The sequence below is a fragment of the Chiloscyllium punctatum genome, chromosome 25 (assembly GCF_047496795.1).
Source record: "Chiloscyllium punctatum isolate Juve2018m chromosome 25, sChiPun1.3, whole genome shotgun sequence".
NCBI lineage: Eukaryota > Metazoa > Chordata > Chondrichthyes > Orectolobiformes > Hemiscylliidae > Chiloscyllium > Chiloscyllium punctatum.
In genome coordinates, this window is record NC_092763.1 from 55,396,044 (window position 1) to 55,415,930 (window position 19,887).

Below are 19,887 nucleotides of genomic sequence, written 5' to 3' on the forward strand. Positions count from 1 at the left end.
ATGACAAATTATTTTACTGAATATTTAAATTGGAGTGAGAGCATTAGTTCCTACTTCAGAGTTGTTTTTGTGACACGTTTCTGGGCAGCCACTGCTTTTAAAATTCTCAGATACAGGAATAGAAGGGACATGTTTTTACCATTCTTTCTCTCTTTAATAAAGCTATGATGTCACATTTGGCACTTGGTTTGATACCTTATTTTCCAATGTTTCTCAATACAAGTCACTAAGAAACCAGAGCTGCCAACAAGTAACCTTTTACCTCCAAAGTATATACAACAACAAATAACCAAGACACGACATCCGAACTAGAAAACCATTGCTCAAAAGTTTAATGTCTTTCAAGAGAGAACTACTAATCAAGATTAATGCAACTCATGGAAAGCCCTAGTTTGGACTTCTTTACTCAATTAATGAGGTGATCATATTTGGGAGAATAGTTAAAATATTGCAATTGACTTCAACCTGTCAAGGCTTAACTAAAAGCAGGAAATACTCAGGCCCTGATTTTTATTTTGGGAATGGGTGCACAGTGGCAGGAGAAATCCTGACTCTGCAAACACAACCTTTAGAAATTGCTGCTGACTGGATCAGGGGTTGGGGTGGGGATGTATGGTCTGGCTTAGAATTTTGGTCAAGCAATCAGGGAAGATCTGACTAGACTGCCAGTTCCTGATGAAGGGTGGGCAGAGAACATGCTCTGGGGTTCCAGGACTGGATAAAAATTGAAATAAAGGAATAACATATTTCTCCAGCCCTCACCCTGACAGCTTCATCACCCCCACACAGTCCTCATGCCTCTCCAATGCTGACCTTATATTTCTCTAGCCTTTCTCATGGCCAATCATTGTTCCTATGATAATTTAGTCCCGACTTCCATCAACCCTCTTACCCCTTCAGCTACCATGCCACTTGCCTAGTTTTCACAAGATCCATGTACATGGGAGAAAAAAAAGTTATATTACTTAAAAAATTTTTAATTGCAGACTACACTGTATTTTTTAAAAAATTCTCATTCGTAGAAATTACTGGAGAAACTCAGCAGGTCTGGCACCATCTGTGAGGAGGAAATTGAGTTAATGTTTTGGATCCTTCTACAGAACAAGCCCTTCTTCAAAATCCATGATTGTTTGTTTTACTGTCATTCAGAAATACACATGTTAACACTCTTTGGCAAGTTGAACTGCTCAGAGCTCACACATCTTTTCTACACAATCATCTCCATAGTTAATGATCCCAAAGGGAAACTGACCAGCCTTCCCTACCCCATTAACTCCCTCAATGATCCTTGACTCCCACCACCAAGACATCCTGGTACCATTTCCAAAAGGGCACCCCCACTCTCCAAAGGGGTATCCTCGCTAACTAAACGAAAACATGACAAACAGATCTACACTTGTGTGGTCTAACCTCCACACTCCAGATTACAGACACTACTAACTTGAAGGTCAGATTTCAGTGGATCTGATAATTTAAACACCAGCTACCTCTGCAACACATGCTTTGGTAAACTATGGACAATCCCACCTCCACCAAAATGAGATGGTGCTTTCTTTTGATGGGGGATGATTGAGGGTTATACAAGGGTTCCCAATGTCATCTGCCATTTTCACACAGTTTTCCATTGCTGTGAAATCTATGTCCGTTATTTTGTGATCCCAGTGGAAGTATGTGTTTCTTGCAATTGGCAAAAATGATATGAGTTCACGTGTCACTCACTCCATCATCATCAGTTGATTTTCATTTCATTGCTTCACTGGACAAGGTATTGAAGAGCAACCAATGCTTGTGGAGCAGCATCCTAAGAAGAATCAATGCCCTGAGAAAAAGAAATTCTTCAATACATTGCTGTGAATTGTGATTAAACAAAACAGTGCTTATTATTTCAAATCACTTCTGTGACAAAATATTCACTGGAAGTCTTTGGAAACTGGTGTTTTAATTGTGTGTGTGCATGTGTGTAGACTTTTGTCCAGTGTTTTGTAAGGGAATAAGACAGTGTAATTTTCTGGGTCTGTAGATTGTGAAGGAGCAAAAATGGCCTTTAATAGAGCGATATGTGCTTCTTGTTAGATGTGGGAGTTTAAAGAGAGTTTAAGGGTTACTGTGAATTATATCTGCAATAAATGTAGTTGGTTGCGAAACTTATCAGATCGAATGGATCAGTTGGAGAGACAGTTAGAAGCAATGAGGAATTCGCAACAACAACAATATGTGATGGATGGCAGTTATAAGAAGGGGGAAAATCTCAGATACAGTTACATAGATGGGTTAACTCCAGGAAAGGTAAGAGAGGTAGGCAGCTAGTGCAGATGAGTTATGTGGCTATCCCCATTTCAAACAAGTATGTTGTTTTGGAAAATGTACGGGATGATGGATTCTCAGGGGAAGGTAGCACGACCAGCCAAGTTTCTGGTATTGAGACCGGCTCTAATGCAATGAGGAGTATCTCAGGTTCCAAGAGTTCTAATTGTGTTAGGGGATTCTCTGGTCCAAGGTACAGACAGACGTTTCTGTGGCCAGCAGCGAAAAATCGGAATGGTGTGTTGCTTCACTGGTACCAGGATCAAGGATGTCTCAGAGAGGTAACAGAATGTTCTCAATGGGGAGAGGGGCCAGCAAGAGGTCATTGTCCACATTGGAATCAACGACATAGGAAGGGAAAAGGTTGAGATTCTAAAGGGACATTACAGAGAGTTAGGCAGGAATTTAAAAAGGAGATCCTCAAGAGTAGTAATATCTGGATTACTCCCGGTGCTACGAGCTAGTGAGGGTAGGAATAGGAGGATAGAGCAGATAAATGTATGGCTGAAGAGCTGGTGTATGGGAGAAGGATTCACATTTTTGAATTATTGGAATCTCTTTTGGGGTAGGAGTAACCTGCACAAGAAGGACAGATTGCACCTAAAGTGGAAGGGGCCTAATATACTGGCAGAGAAATGTGCTAGAGCTGCTCAGAAGGATTTAAACTAGTAAAGTGGGGGGAGTGGGACCCAGGGTGATAGTGAGGAAGGAGATCAATCTGAGACTGGTACAATTGAGAACAGAAGCGAGTCAAACAGTCAGGGCAGGCAGGGACAAGGTAGGACTAACAAATTAAACTGCATTTATTTCAATGCAAGGGGCCTAACAGGGAAGGCAGATGAACTCAGGGCATGGTTAGGAACATGGGACTGGGATATCATAGCAATTACAGAAACATGGCTCAGGGATGGGCAGGACTGGCAGCTTAATGTTCCAGGATACAAATGCTACAGGAAGCATAGAAAGGGAGGCAAGAGAGGACGGGGCATAGTGTTTTTGATAAGGGATAGCATTACAGCTGTGCTGAGGGAGGATAATCCCGGAAATACATCCAGGGAAGTTATTTGGGTGGAACTGAGAAATAAGAAAGTGATGATCTCATTATTGGGATTGTATTATAGACCCCTTAATAGTCAGAGGGAAATTGAGAAACAAGCTTGTAAGGAGATCTCAGCTATCTGTAAGAATAATAAGGTGGTTATGGTAGGGGATTTTAACTTTCCAAACAGGGACTGGGACTGCCACAGTGTTAAGGGTTTAGATGGAGAGGAGTTTGTTAAGTGTGTACAAGATAATTTTTTGATTCAGTATGTGGATGTACCTACTAGAGAAACCTGACCTACTCTTGGGAAATAAGGCAGGGCAGGTGGCGGAGGTGTCAGTGGGGACGCACTTTGCGGCCAGCGACCATAATTCCATTAGATTTTAAATAATGATGGAAAAGGATAGACCAGATCTCAAAGTTGAAGTTCTAAATTGGAGAAAGGCCAATTTTGACGGTATTAGGCAAGAACTTTTGAAAGCTGATAGGGGCAGATGTTCGCAGGTAAAGGGATGGCTGGAAAATTAGAAGCCTTCAAAAATGAGATAAAGAGAATCCAGAAAAGGTATACTCCTGTTAGGGTGAAAGAGAAGGCTGGTAGGTATAGGGAATGCTGGATGACTAAAGAAATTGAGGGTTTGGTTCAGAAAAAGAAGGAAGCATATGTAAAGTACAGACAGGATAGATCAAGTGAATCCTTAGAAGAGTATAAAGGAAGCAGGAGTATATTTAAGAGGGAAATCAGGAGGGCAAAAAGGAGACATGAGATAGCTTTGGCAAATAGAATTAAGAAGAATCCAAAGGGTTTTAACAAATATATTAAGGACAAAAGGGTAACTAGGGAGAGAATAGGGCCCCTCAAAGAGCAGCAAGGCAGCCTGTGTGGAGCTGCAAAAAATGGGGGAGATACTAAACAAGTATTTTACATCAGTATTCACTGTGGAAAAGGATATGGAAGACATAGAATGGAGGGAAATAGATGGTGACATCATGCAAAATGTCCATATTACAGAGGTGGATGCCTTGAAATGCATAAAGGTGGATAGATCCCCAGGACATGATCAGGTGTACCCTAGAACTCTATGGGAAGCTAGAGAAGTGATTGCTGGGCCTCTTGCTGAGATATTTGTATTATCGATAGTCACAGGTGAGGTGCCGGAAGACTGGAGGTTGGCTAATATGATGCCACTGTTTCAGAAGGGTGCAAGGACAAGCCAGGGAACTATAGACCAGTGAACCTGACGTTGGTGGTGGGCAAATTGTTGGAGGTGATCCTGAGGGACAGGATGTACATGTATTTGGAAAGGCAAGGACTGATTAGGGATAGTCAATATGGCTTTGTGCATGGGAAATCATGTCTCACAAACTTGATTGAGTTTTTGAAGAAGTAACAAAGAGGATTGATGAGGACAGAGCGGTAGATGTGATCTATATGAACATCAGTAAGGCGTTCGACAAGGTTCCCCACGGGAGACTGATTAGCAAGGTTAGATCTCACAGAATACAGGGAGAACTAGCCATTTGGATACAGAACTGGTTCAAAGGTAGAAGACAGAGGGTGATGGTGGAGGGTTGTTTTTCAGACTGGAGGCCTGTGACCAGTGGAGTGCCACAAGGATTGGTGCTGGGTCCACTCCTTTTTGTCATTTACATAAATGATTTGGATGCAAGCATAAGAGGTACAGTCAGTAAGTTTGCAGATGACACCAAAATTGGAGGTGTAGTTGACAACGAAGAAGGTTACCTCAGATTACAAAAGGATCTTGACCAGATGGGCCATTGGGCCGAGAAGTGGCAGATGGAGTTTAATTCCGATAAATGCGAGATGCTGCATTTTGGGAAAGCAAATCTTAGCAGGACTTCTACACTTAATGGTAAGGTCCTAGGGAGTGTTGCTGAACAAAGAGACCTTGGAGTGCAGGTTCATAACTCCTTGAAAGTGGAGTCACAGGTCAATAGGATAAGTGTTTGGTATGCTTTCTTTTATTGGTCAGAGTATTGAGTACAGAAATTGGGAGGTCATGTTGTGGCTGTACAGGACATTGGTGAGGCCACTGTTAGAGTATTACGTTCAATTCTAGTCTCCTTCCTAATGGAAAGATGTTGTGAAACTTGAAATGGTTCAGAAAAGATTTACAAGGATGTTGCCAGGGTTGGAGGATTTGAGCTCTAGGGAGAGGCTGAACAGGCTGGGGCTGTTTTACCTGGAGAGTCGGAGGTTGAGGGGTAATCTTAGAGGTTTACAATGCCATGAGGGGCATGGATAGGATAAATAGACAAAGTCTTTTCCCTGGGGTCAGTGAATCCAGAACTAGAGGGCATAGGTTTAGGGTGAGAGGGGAAAGATATAAAAGAGACCTAGAGGACAACATTTTCACACAGTGGGTGGTACGTGTATGGAATGAGCTGCCAGAGGAAGTAGTGGAGGCTGGTACAATTGCAACATTTAAAAGGCATTTGGATGGGTATATGAATAGGAAGGATGTGAAAGGATTATGGGCCGGGTGCTGGTAGGTGGGACCAGATTGGGTTGGAATATCTGGTTGGCGTGGAGGAGTTGGACCGAAGGGTCTGTTTCCATGCTGTACATCTCTGACTGTATGACTCTATGAAGTGTGATCAGTTCGTGTTGATGACAAATTATTTGACACAAATATTTAAATTGGGGTGAGGTCATTAGTTCCTATTTCAGAGTTTCCCTTTTGGACATTTCTTAAAATAGACGTGTATTATCAAATCTCTTCAGACACTTCAAGTGCTCAAGGTTATGGTTTTTGGGTTATCTGATGTATCTGGTCAACTGTTGATCTCCCAGTGTATCGTTTTTTTTATTTTATAAAATCTTTCATGGCATTCTGATTTTTTTGAAGTCACATTTTTGATACTTTTATCCACCAATCATCCCAAAAAATACATGATGTCATCACTTACAGTATTAAACACATCAAATGATATGCAAACAAACCTGTCCTCCTTGTATTTGTTTCATAAAGTATGTGCATGTGCAGGAATATGAATGAATGATCCTCACCTTAAAAACAAATGGATTTTCCAAACTAGAATTAATTTGTTAATGCCAGTCTTTGAATCTATGATCTCAGCAGGAAGTGGTTTCAATGCTCCTTTGTAATTGTTTCTCAGTTTCAGTGGGATATGAATATGAAACCTGTCTAGATTTGATCCTGTGGGAGAAAAGGACAGCAATTCTACAGGGATTTGAAAAGGATGCCTCCAATTTAGGCGGTTGGTCTTTGGACAACCATCATGTTTTGAACATACAAAGTGGTAAGGATCTCCAATGTAACACAAATGCTTGCTTCACTTTATTTCATCAGAATCTTCTTTGCCAATTTCTCAGCATTATTAAAGACAGTAGTATATTTTAATTCACCCCAAAGACCTGGGTTCAAATACAACCTATATCAATGAAATGATGGTGTCCACTCAAACTTTAATAGTGTGCTTCAGCAGCCTCAAACCAATTCCTAATAGTTAAGGATCAAATTTACAAAGCTAACTCTTTATTTGACAGAAGCTATCAGTTGCACTCAGACAAACCACAGGAGTTCTGATGGAGAAAATGAATTTAAAGGAGTTCTCCTGGGTTGGTGCTGATTTCTGTTGTTTGTGGAAGGAGTTTTACTCTGCATTTAGTATTTTTGCACCTAACATGTCATGATTAATGTTCACATTGAGGTCAAGGATTCTACTCCACAGTAAACACTTAGTGTTCACTGCTTAATAAAAGAGGGCCTAATCTTCTCATATGTCGAGCATCAGTTTTCACTCTTTACAAGTTGAAAGTGTAATCCAAATGTTGCTTTACACAATAAAAGGTTTCAGAAATTATTATATAAAACAGTTATTGGGCATTTAGTTATGTAAATAAAGGATTTAATAATATCCTGTTGGAGGTCCACTGTTCAAAGTTAGTTTGCCCTCAAGAGAGATAACCCACAGAGCATCATGGGCTATAAAGGACTTTGAATCGAGAGTGCAGTGCTGGAAAAACAGCACAAATTCCTGGTAAAGGGCTTTTGCCCAAAATGTCAATTCTCCTGCTCCTCGGATGTTGCCTGACCTGCTGTGCTTTTCCAGCATCACACTCTTGACTCTAATCTCCAGCATCTGCAGTCCTCACTTTCACCCATAAAGGACTTTGAGACAACATGAGGTTGTGAAAAGTTCAAACCTGCCTTTCTATCTTGCTTCTTCAAAATTAAATTAAGCAGTGTTCCTGGAACCCTCATTCCCACTCTATAGCAGTACAGATATTGACCCAGCTTGTCAAAGTTGTTACTCAATCTTAATCAACCATCTTCTTTCAACATTGTTCTGTTAACCCATTATCTTTTGGGAGAAAACCTTCTTTAATATGTCACTTCTAGATTTTCATTTGTTTTCCCTTTGGTTTACATTTATTCTCCACATTAAATGGCTTGCTGGCTTCGAGTGTATATTTCTGTTAATTATCTTAAGATTTTATTTTAATGTACTAATCCTGGAGGGTTTAGCTTTCATAAGGATTTACCTTCACATAAGGTTACTTCTTTATTAAGGAACCAAATCACCTGTGAGTCAGCTACAATGATAGCAAGCATTTAAAACGGTTTATTCGAATCAGAAATAGTCAAAATGGTTTTGACTAATTTGAATGATTTATGTCAAAATCCTCATGTTTGTAGAAAAGAGAATGCAGTGAATATTCTTCACATTTTCAAAAGGTAATTGCTAAGGTCATGTTTTAAGATTCTCTGATAATTATGTGCACAATGATTTGAAATTCTAAGTTTTGGTGTTTTTGAAAGTAAAAAAAAAGTTGTCCTACAAGGTTGAAACTAAAAGTGAACTGCTGCAAAGTGCACAACATGCTAATCCAGAAAATAATTAAATGGCAATCTGTTAGCTCATTTACCAGAAAAAAAAACATCATTCCCATTTTATCAGAAAATCCCTTGATGTCTCTCCAGGAAGAGAGAGGTTAGAAATCAAAAGAAGCTTCAAGGGCTGCACACGCAGTGAAGGATCCAAAGGCCGGCTGAGTAATAGAAATTAGACTTTTAGCAGCATGATGCTACCTTGGTAGTATAGGTATATAATAGTGTAGAGAAATTATTTGTTTAAATTAACTAACATGGCCTTCTGATGTGTAATCATTTATTCATTATTTTTGTACCTATGAAAGGATATAATTTACTAATTCAATTAAGGAAGTCTGATCATGACTGTTATAGAGTCATAGAGATGTACAGCATGGAAACAGACCCTTCGGTCCAACCCGTCCATGCTGACCAGATATCCCAACCCAATCTAGTCCCACCTGCCAGCACCTGGCCCATATCCCCCCAAACCCTTCCTATTCATATACACATCCAAATGCCTCTTAAATGTTGCAATTGTACCAGCCTCCACCACATCCTCTGGCAGCTCATTCCATACACGTACCACCCTCTGCTTGAAAAAGTTGCCCCTTAGGTCTCTTTTATATCTTTTCCCTCTCACCCTAAACTTATGCCCTCTAGTTCTGGACTCCCCCACCCCAGGGAAAAGACTTTGCCTATTTATCCTATCCATGCCCCTCATAATTTTGTAAACCTCTATAAGGTCACCCCTCAGCATCCAACGCTCCAGGGAAAACAGCCCAAGCCTGTACAGCCTCTCGCTGTAGCTCAGATCCTCCAACCCTGGCAACATTTTGTAAATCTTTTCTGAACTCTTTCAAGTTTCACAACATCTTTTTGATCGGAAGGAGACCAGAACTGCACACAATATTCCAACAGTGGTCAAACCAATGTCCTGTACAGCTGCAACATGACCTCCCAACTCCTGTTCTCAATACTCTGACCAATAAAGGAAAGCATAGCAAACGCCTTCTTCACTATCCTATCTACCTGCGACTCCACTTTCAAGGAGCTATGAACCTGCACTCCAAGGTCTCTTTGTTCAGCAACACTCCCTAGGATCTTACCATTAAGTGTATAACTCCTGCTAAGATTTGCTTTCCCAAAATGCAGCATCTCGCATTTATCTGAATTAAACTCCATCTGCCACTTCTCAGTCCACTAGCCCATCTGGTCAAGATCCTGTTGTAGTCTGAGATAACCCTCTTCACTGTCCACTACACCTCCAATTTTGGTGTCATCTGCAAACTTACTAACTGTACCTCTTATGCTCGCATCCAAATCATTTATGTAAATGACAAAAGATAAAGGGCCCAGCACCAATCCTTGTGGCACTCCACTGGTCACAGGCCTCCAGTCTGAAAAACAACCCTCCACCACCACCCTTTGAGCCTTTTACCTTTGAGCCAGTTCTGTATCCAAATGGCTAGTTCTCCCTGGATTCCATGAGATCTAACCTTGCTAATCAGTCTCCCATGGGGAACCTTGTCGAACGCCTTACTGAAGTCCATATAAATCACATGTACTGCTCTGCCCTCAATCTTCTTTGTTACTTCTTCAAAAAACTCAATCAAGTTTGAGAGACATGATTTCCCATGCACAAAGCCATGTTGACTATCCCGAATAAGTTCCTTGCCTTTCCAAATACATGTACATCATGTCCCTCAGGATTCCCTCCAACAACTTGCCCACCACCGACATCAGGCTCACAGGTCTATAGTTTCCTGGCTTGTCTTTACCATCCTTCTTAAACAGTGGCACCACGTTTGCCAACCTCCAGTCTTCCAGCACCTCACCTGTGACTATCGATAATACAAATATCTCAGCAAGAGGCCCAGCAATCACTTCTCTAGCTTCCCACAGAGCTCTCGGGTACACCTGGTCAGGTCCTGGGAATTTATCCACCTTTAACCATTTCAAGACATCTAGCACTTTCTCCTCTGTAATCTGGACATTTTGCAAGATGTTGTCGTATCATAAATGTGAACATGAAGTAGAATATGTGTAAAAAAAATGTATGAATTTAAAATGGAAATTGACTTAAGTCTGCAAACAAGCCACTTCGAGAAAAATAAATTATTTACGATTTGCCAAGTGCATGCCCATGGGAGATTAATTAGTAAATAAAACTCACATTCGGTTTTAGCAAAATAAGCAGCAAAGTAGTAAAATACAAACCAAAGAACTAATGCAAATCCTAGAATACTATTCAATAGAAATGCTGTTTTAATTATTTCATCATTGTAAAATTAGAACCCTGATGTTAACCCCTATCTAATAAGAATACGCATGTCCCATTGTTGATATTCACTGCTGAGAGTGATTGTTTTCAAATACAATATCAATCTACACAAGGCAGTTTGATACAAACTGCAGCTACCACAGGAAACTTACTAAATCATATTCCTGAAAGCCATTAAGCTGTCAAAACAATGTAAGCAGTGTCTAATATGGATAATAATACACATAGGGCATGTGCAAGTGCTATTCAGCAATCTTACGAAACTGATTTCAAAATTAAAATTTGCTGATTTACCCATTGGTCACAAGGGAGATGCTGACTTTCTGCTAAATATAAATTCCGCTCCGATTCAATGCTGTCTGGCTATTCATAAACTAACTTGCATGAAACTACCTATATCCAACCTGCCTACTTTATGTAATATACATTCCATAAAGTCAGCCAAAGTAAAATAGGCAATGCTATAATCCAAATATCTTCTGCTGCTGGACAGGTCATTACTATTTTGCCTTAATGCTGGCTGATTAGACCCACTTTGTTTATTCCATACCACTGAATGCCAGTCTCTCCCAATTCTTGATTAGGGCTATCCTCTCCAAATTCTGATGTTATGTGCTTGTGTTTCCTGCTGAATCTGTTCACTTGTTTGACTTTGTGGACATGGGGCGTCATAGTTGGTGGTGTTGGGTGGTGGGGAAAGTGAAACTATATGATTCGCATTGAATTGTGTTCACTATTAGGATTCAAGCAGATGGCAAATGACTACCTTCATGGTAATGTTGTCAAAAATCACTCGACACTGTGTTATAGTTCAACCTGCTTATTTGAAACCACATGCTTTCAGAGCCCCCTTTCATTGGCAGACTATCGAAAAATGAGGTGATTAAAAACTTGCACCAAATCTGGTGCATGGTTTAGTTGTCTAAGATGTTAAATTTAATCCCTAAGATAGAGAAGGCTTTTGTGATTGGTATATTCAGGAGTTGTGTGATTCCGAAAACCTGCATTTGACAGCTTGCAGAGTTCACCAGTGAAACTAATTAGCCTTTACTGATTTGATTCTCTCCAGCATTTTCCATGTAAGGTAACAGTTTTATAACCTATTTAAACACTTCCATTATAATATAATAAAACATCAAAATGAAGTAAGAAAAGAACAATGTTACATGACATTTTCTAATTAAACAAATATCAGCATTTTAAGATCATTTCAGCACAGAAAAATAAATGAGACAAAATCACTCAAGCTCTTTGCTACCTTTGCATTAAAACTGACAATAATCTTTTAATGTTACGGATAACATTTACTATGTCCCATTTTGAATAATGACAAACAAAAGAAAAATCTTGCTGCCACTTGTGTTTTCAATTGCATGAAGTGCACTAGTGATAAAAGTCTGCTACAAATAGGAGAAAATATCTTATTTTGTTTTGCAACTAATCCAAAGATGATTCATTTCTGACATAAAATCATAGAGTGTTAGAATAGTAGAGCATGGAAACACACCCTTGTGTTTTACTCGTCCATGCCAACCAGATATCCTAAATTAATCGAGTCCCATTTGCCAGCACTTGGCCCATATCCTTCTGAACCCTTCCTGTTCACACCCCCATCCAGATGCCTTTTAAATGTTGTAATTGTACCAGTCTCCACCAGTTCCTCTGTCAGCTCATTCCATATATGCACCACCCTTTGCATGAAAAAGCTGCCATTTAGGTCCCTTTTAAATCTTTCCTTTCTCACCCTAATCCTATGCCCTCCAGTTCTGGACTCCCCCACCCCAGGGAAAGAGCTTGTCTAGTTACCCTATCCATGCCCCTCAAGATTTTATAAACCTCTATAAGATCACCCTCGTGCCAGAGAAAACAGCACCAGCCTATTCAGTCTCTCCCTGTAGTTCAAACCCACCAACTCTGGCAACATCCTTGTAAATTTTTCTGAACTCTTTCAAGTTTCACAACATCCCTCCTATAAGAGGGAGACCAGAATTGCACACAATATGCCAAAAGTGCCCTAACCAATATCCTGTACAGCCACAACATATATTTATTCACATTTATTCTACAATTTAACCTTTACATTCTAAGAAATCTCCCACCATTTTAGATATCAAACCAATTAGCGGCCATTGTAATGCCATTGTACTTTTTCCAATCAACAACTTGAGTTTTACAAATCAATTCTCGTCAATGTTTTAGAGTCAGGTGCTATTGCTAAATGAAAATATAAGGTTAAAATTCTCCACAATCATCTCCTTTAAATAGTTTTGTTAGATCTTTGTTCTATAGCACATTATTGTAATTGGACATATTCCTTGTAACCATCATTTTAAATGCTATAGAAAAAACTAATCCATTCTATTTATTTTGGAGAAAAACAATTATTTCACAAAATCTGTATTGGCAAAGTTTTTGCTATATTGAAGGGATAAAATTCGAAAGGAGTTTACGTTTAAACAAGAAGAATTTGAGAGTAAACTGGAAAATCAAATAAAATATCTGTATTTGAAGATTAAACTTGAAAATCACCAACCAGGGAACACATTGAAGGAAGACATGTAAAAGGTACATTTAGTTGTATTTATTGATTAAAGAAAGCAGGGATACTATGAGAAAGCAATTGTCTAGTTTCAATCTGTGACAAGGGATTGCATTTTTAGTTCAACCTGCTGTTTACTAATCCTATAATTCATAGATACTTATACATTTAAAACTTTGCCATTTCAGTATATTACTGTAACAATTTTATTATCTTATTTTCTGGTGGTTTTAGTTTTGAATAATAGCCAAAAGGATTATTTATTATACAGTGACTAAAGGAAAGTAAAAGTATATGATTGCTAATAACAGAAATTAGATTTTTTTAAATTGGTTCCACCATTAAATTAGCCTTCATGACAACTGGGAAGAAAGGGACAGTCTCATTTGACTTTTCCTCCTATTCCTCATGCTTATGCTCCTCAGACACTTCTTCCAGAGCTGGGGGGCAAGGGCTGGCCTGCCAGAATGGTGTTGATATGCAACAGTTAGCCCTCAACCAAGCTGATCAGGGCTCTTTCAGAAACAACACAAACAGAGAATTATTGTTTCAGGACATCAATGTTCTGTCTCATTTTCTGTAGTAGCTTGGATCTCATTGTAATCCACCCATATGTGCACCAGTTACAAACCAATGTCATGAACAATGTTATCAGAGGATAGACAGCAGCAATCTTTTGGTTTTATCTGGTGACTGAAATGCAGTTGTCCCAGCTGGCAGCCACGGAATGCTGTCAGGATGCTGGACATTTTTCCTGATGAAGGGCTTTTGCCCGAAACGTCGATTTCGCTGCTCGTTGGATGCTGCCTGAACTGCTGTGCTCTTCCAGCACCACTAATCCAGTATTTTTTAGATAGTACCTTACCAGCTGGATAGAGTGAGGAGAATCCCTTTTTACCTTTTTATCCTGAGGATGGGACTCTGTTGACATGCATTGTGACATCAAGATTAGAGTGGTGCTGGAAAGGCACAGCAGGTCAGTCAGCGACCGAGGAGTAGGAAAATTGATGTTTCGAGCAAAAGCCAGACGAAGGGCTTTTACCCAAAATGTCAGTTTTCCTGCCCCTCGGATGCTGCCTGACCTGTTGTGCTTTTCCAGCACTACTCAAATCTAGACTCTAATCTCCAGCATCTGCAGTACCCACCTCCACCATGCATTTCGATATATCTGCAGGTAATGGCTACTTGGGGAAACCTACAATGCAAGCAAATGTTTGTGCTCCCTTTGCCTGCTGGTCTCTGGCAAGAGAAAAAGGAACAAAGTTAGTAATTTTTGAATGGAAAGCCCCAGTGACCTCCTTTACACTGTATCTATCAACAAACTGTCAGATGTTGCTAAGATTTCCAGTTCCTGCCGAGAACGATCCGACCCACAGTTTATTGCCACAAACAAAGTTGTCTTTGCCCTGTTATGAGGTTAGGATTATGGCTACAGAGTTAACAGATGTCACAGAAGTCACTTTATTGGAGTGCACACATCTCACGTAAGTTATGTCACTGATGTTCAGGTATGAATATTGCTGCCTCAACCTCTTTGCTGGCTATGAATGACTGCTGAGTGTTCTTCTCCCCTCATTCTCCTCTCACATCCAGACACCTGCTTTGCATGCCCTCTACTTATCGTCAAAGTCCATTCTCTGTTTCAAGAGGAAAGCACCATGTCTATGAATAACTACTCACTGTAGCATCAAGTCAGCACAAAACATCTCCACCCTCTGCCACACTGTATCCTATAGACATTTGCTGCTTGAAACAACTATAGAAGGCACTAAACACTTGCAAAGTCATAGCAACAGCCCAAAGAAATTAACTTGTAAATTAAAAAGTGCTGTTGGAAGTCTGTTATTCCACTTCATGCAAGTTCAGCTCTGCAAAGTTATGAGAAGAAATTAGCAGGGGCATTGTGTTCCATAATGACAGTATTAGCATCAAACTATCCTGCAGACAAACATCAGGTTCTGCTTTTTCGACATTCTTCCTGTGGATCTAGGCTATGCACTCACTAATATTTAACCAATAAGGTGTCTCGAGTGATTCAAGGCAGAAGTAGGAGTCCACAACAGATGACATCTTGTTTCTCAAGTTGCACCCCTTATGTCCAAATAATTGATAATGCTCAGCCCTGAAATCATGGGAGGTTCTCGAGCTGAAGAAGGATATCTGGCCCTTTTTGCCTGAATTAGTTTTAGCCTCATTTTGAGAGATAATTCAAGAGTTGCTGGTGATCTTGAAAGTTCATCCCTAAAAAGAAAGTCTCTTCTGAAGAAGGGGTAAAAAATGAGAGAAAATCTGTCAACAACAATATGAATAATTAGAATAATTTAGAAATTGGATGAACCCGGAACAGGTTCTTTTCACAAGGTAGGGTGGACCAGGCGTGGGGTGAGGGGGGTGCTCTGTGGGAAGGATTTTGAATATTGATCACTATTCTCATTTATTTCGGATTCAAATTTGTGGTTATCACTCAAATGAAGGACCAAGATCATGCTCTAATCACAAACTACAAAACCACAGCATGGTATCTCGCTCAGCTGTTTTCTTCTTTCATTTTGCATTCAGGAATACTGCATAAAGGAAATGGGGAAAACCAGTTTATATCCCAACAACCTCTTGTCATTACAAGCGTGATGGGAAATGGTCGTCAGCGGAGCGTTGCTTGTCCAAACTGCAACAGCCTGGCACATGACAATAAACTCTATGCACCAGTTGCTGTGGCATGTGGCCCAGATGGCAGTGTCTACATTGGGGATTTTAACTTTGTACGCCGGATCTTTCCATCTGGAAATGCCATAAACATTTTAGAATTGAGGTATGCTGTTCTTGGACCAATTTATATGTTTGAGACTCAAACTTAAAGTTCAACTGTTGAAAGCCTGGCATTTTTCAGAGTTTATGGTTATCAAGATGGTGAATATAAAAGTAAATACAAATTCTTCATATTTTAAATCTCACAGTAGATTTCATGAGGTTCTTTTTTTAATTATGTACATTTGAATGCTAATGTTATTTCCAGTTGCAGTAACTAGTTTCTGCATGAAGGGCTAGTATAGTCAATGCTTTTTCTGTATTTCCTTCACCAATCATTCTAGATTTGTAGCTAGTACAGATCTTGAAAGTTCTGGTCATGAGCTCAAGCTTAGAATCTTCATTAAAACCGTGAAAGATATTCAACTAAAGCACAGCCTGATTTCACCCAGCTTTCTGTGTGCATTTTATTAAATTTTATTTCTTTTAAATTGATTCATATAGCAATTAAAACCTGTTTTCTTTTTTTTAAATCATCTGTTGACTTTGCAATTCTCAACTTGTTGTGTCAGAAACCGAGACATGCGACACAGGTAGGTTGAATATTTTAAAATGTTTTTGATTTGCAATTTTCAGATTAAAATTGCCTTTTCCCAACCTGCCCCCACTTAACCCCCCCCACCCAAAAATCTGTATTTTTAAAACATCATGCACAAATGTATTATTTAAAATCATACTTTGTAGACTGTGCAAAATATTTTACATTTGTTTAACAAGGCTAAAATGGCAAAACTTTGCAAGAAGATCACAGATCTTCCACATAAATGATTTGGATGTGAACATAAGAGGTACAGTTAGTAAGTTTGCAAATGACACCAAAATTGGAGGTGTTGTGGACAGTGAAGAGATTACAACAGGATCTTGACCAGATGGGCCAATGGGCTGAGAAGTGGCAGATGGAGTTTAATTCAGATAAATGTGAGGTGCTGCATTTTGGGAAAGCAAATCTTAGCAGGACTTATACACTTAATGGTAAGATCCTAGGGAGTGTTGCTGAACAAAGAGACCTTGGAGTGCAGGTTCATAACTCCTTGAAAGTGGTAGATAGGATAGTGAAGGCGGCGTTTGGTATGCTTTTGTTTATTGGTCAGAGTATTGAGTACAAGAGTTGGGAGGTCATGTTGCGGCTGTACAGGACATTGGTGAGGCCACTGTTGGAATATTGCATGCAGTTCTGGTCTCCTTCCTATCGGAAAGATGTTGTGAAACTTGAAATGGTTCAGAAAAGATTTACAAGGATGTTGCCAGGGTTGGAGGATTTGAGCTTTCGGGAGAGACTGAACAGGCTGGGGCTGGCTTCCCTGGAGCGTTGGAGGCTGAGGATTGACCTTATAGAGGTTTACAAAATCATGAGGGGCATGGATAGGGTAAATAGACAAAGTCTTTTCCTTGGGGTCAGTGAGTCCAGAACTAGAAGGCATAGGTGTAGGGTGAGAGGGGAAAGATATAAAAGACACCTAAGGGGCAACTTTTTCACACAGAGGGTGGTACGTGTATGGAATGAGCTGCCAGAAGAAGTGGTGGAGGCTGGTACAGTTGCAACATTTAAGAGGCATTTGGATGGATATATGAATAGGAAGGGTTTGGAGGGGTATGGGCTGGGTACTGACAGGTGGGACTAGATTGGGTTGGAATATCTAGTTGGCATGGACGGGTTGGACCAAAGAGTCTGTTTCCATGCTGTACATCTCTATGACTCTATGACTAAGTGTCCTCTGACTGCAGCAATATGGCCCTGCAGACATGATCAGAACCTGTCACTGTGTCTGTCCATTAACAGAAATCATTCATTCAGAGCTGTCAAGAAAAGTAAAGACTAAGGAAGGGGAAGGATTTACAGAAGGTAGATCTGCTGTTGCAACATTCCTGAACATCTCTGCTGAACCTACTGCAGAATATCTTTTAAATCTTCTCAATGGATTTCTCATCCAAAAGCGAACAAAGTACAAAAAACCGAAAATGGATACAGGGCCAATAAAAGATTGTGATTGGGGACTCAAATAGCCAATGATCATGGGAATGAAGTGGGTGCTGTTGAGTTGGAGATTATGGGACTGTTGTGGGATGGTAGATAGTCAGAGATCATTGTAGTTTGTAAGGGCCTTCGGTTAATCGCACGATATGTAAAGAGATTTGTTTATGGGACAGGAGAAAATATCCACCTCCTCATGGCCCACATGTCAAGTGATGCCAATGTAATGGTATTGTCACTGAGCGCATAATGCAGACTCCCAGGCTAATGGCTGTCAGGACAGTGCTCAAATCTCACAGTAGCAGTTGGTAGAATTTAAAGTTATTTAATAACATTTGGAATTAACAACCAGTCTCAGGAATGGTGACCATTGATTGGCATTAAAAAAAAATCTGGTTTGTAAATGTCCTACAAGGAAGGAAATTTTCTGGCATTATCTGATCTGACATACATGTGACACCAAGATAACAATAACTGCCCTCTGGCTGACAGGTCATTACATTCAGTTAAAAGCTAATTAGGACAGCAAATGATGTCCTTGACAGAGATGCATATAGCCATGAAAGGATTTTAAAAATTATTCCAACACTTTTCAATTCCTTTTATCTGTTTGGATTCCCACATAAGCAGTTATTCTTAAATCCAATGAATGTAGCCCCTTTAAAAGATTTTAGATTAGATTAAATTAGATTCCCTACAGTGTGGAAACAGGTCCTTCGGCCCAACAAGTCCACACCGACCCTCCGAAGAGTAACCCACCCAGACCCTTTCCCTCTGACTAATGCATCTAACACAATGGGCAATTTATATTGCCCAATTCACCTGGTCTGCAGATCTTTGGACTGTGGGAGGAAACCAGAGCACCCTGAGAGAATGTGCAAGTTCCACACAGACAGTCACCTGAGGCTGTAATCGAAACTGGGTCCCTGGTGCTGTGAGGTAACAGTGCTAACCACTGAGCCGCCCGCAATAATTAGGTTCCCTACAGTGTGGAAACAGGCCATTTGGCCCAACAAGTCTACACCACCCCTCTGAAGATTAACCTGACCAGGCCCATTTCCCTCTGACTAATGCACCTAACATTATGGGCAATTTAGCAGGGCCAATTCACCTGACCTTTACATTTTGTTTTGAACTGTGGGAGGAGCACCTGGAGGAAACCCACACACATGCATGGCGAGAATATGCAAACTCCACACAGTCACCCGAGGCTGGAATCGAACCCGGGTCCCTGGCACTGTGAGGCGGTAGTGCTAACCACTGAGCCACCATACCACCCCATATTTTACTAAGCAACCACCTTCTAACAACATATTGGTCCATCATAAATTTCTTCCTGTTAAAGCCAGAAATGGGTGGGTAGAGTAATACTTTAAGATTTTAGAATTTGTACTTTTTTACCTGCCCCAACCCCATCAGTGTTTGAGGATTAAAATTCTATCCCTTCCCCACATGTCTGTGAAAGAAAATCCCTTGCATGATCGCAATTCAAAAACAACTAGACTACTTTAATAATAAATTGAAAAGCATAACCTTCACTTATGGAGCATTGAAGAATCAAAGTTGCAATATTTCATCTGATTGACTTTTATAGACCTATTAAACAATAGTATGAGCTATATATGTCACAGAGATACTTAAAGATTCATGTATAATATTGTTGCTTATTCGTGAAGTGACTAAAATATGTATGTTATTTACAGAATACACATAAAATATGACTGAGTGCATCTTTAATCACTAAGGCAAGCTCCAACTCTCTGAGTCATGTTTGAAACTGAATGCGCCACAGATTCAACAAGTTTGCATGTATAATTATGCAATTCACAAAACAAACTGGACTCGATTCATTTTGTTTCATCTTTATGTAGATGAGGGAGATATATATCATGAATAGGTCTTTGTGGACTCCAGAGGTGTGCTTTTAGAGTGCAAAGAGAAACTATAGCTGGAGATACTCTCACACCAATCGGCTGCAAGTGAAAACAAGCAATAGTAAGCCCACTGAGCTGGGCAACAGTCAGGGTATTAGCAGAGAAAGATGTGGAGAACTAAAGTAGCAATGTAGCACAGTCAGAGGAG

The 19,887-nt window shown here is 40.0% G+C and overlaps 1 protein-coding gene across 5 annotated transcripts in view; it reads left to right on the forward strand.

Annotated features, from left to right (window-relative positions):
• tenm1 (teneurin transmembrane protein 1) overlaps positions 1-19,887 on the forward strand; it is a 2,368,941-nt gene that overhangs the window by 2,239,410 nt on the left and 109,644 nt on the right. For all 5 annotated transcript variants that reach the window (XM_072595290.1, XM_072595294.1, XM_072595295.1 and 2 more), the window contains 3 exons: positions 6,488-6,631; positions 15,588-15,837; positions 16,346-16,366. In XM_072595290.1, coding sequence (XP_072451391.1) covers positions 6,488-6,631; positions 15,588-15,837; positions 16,346-16,366 — 415 coding nt within the window. The remainder of the gene's footprint in view (positions 1-6,487; positions 6,632-15,587; positions 15,838-16,345; positions 16,367-19,887) is intronic.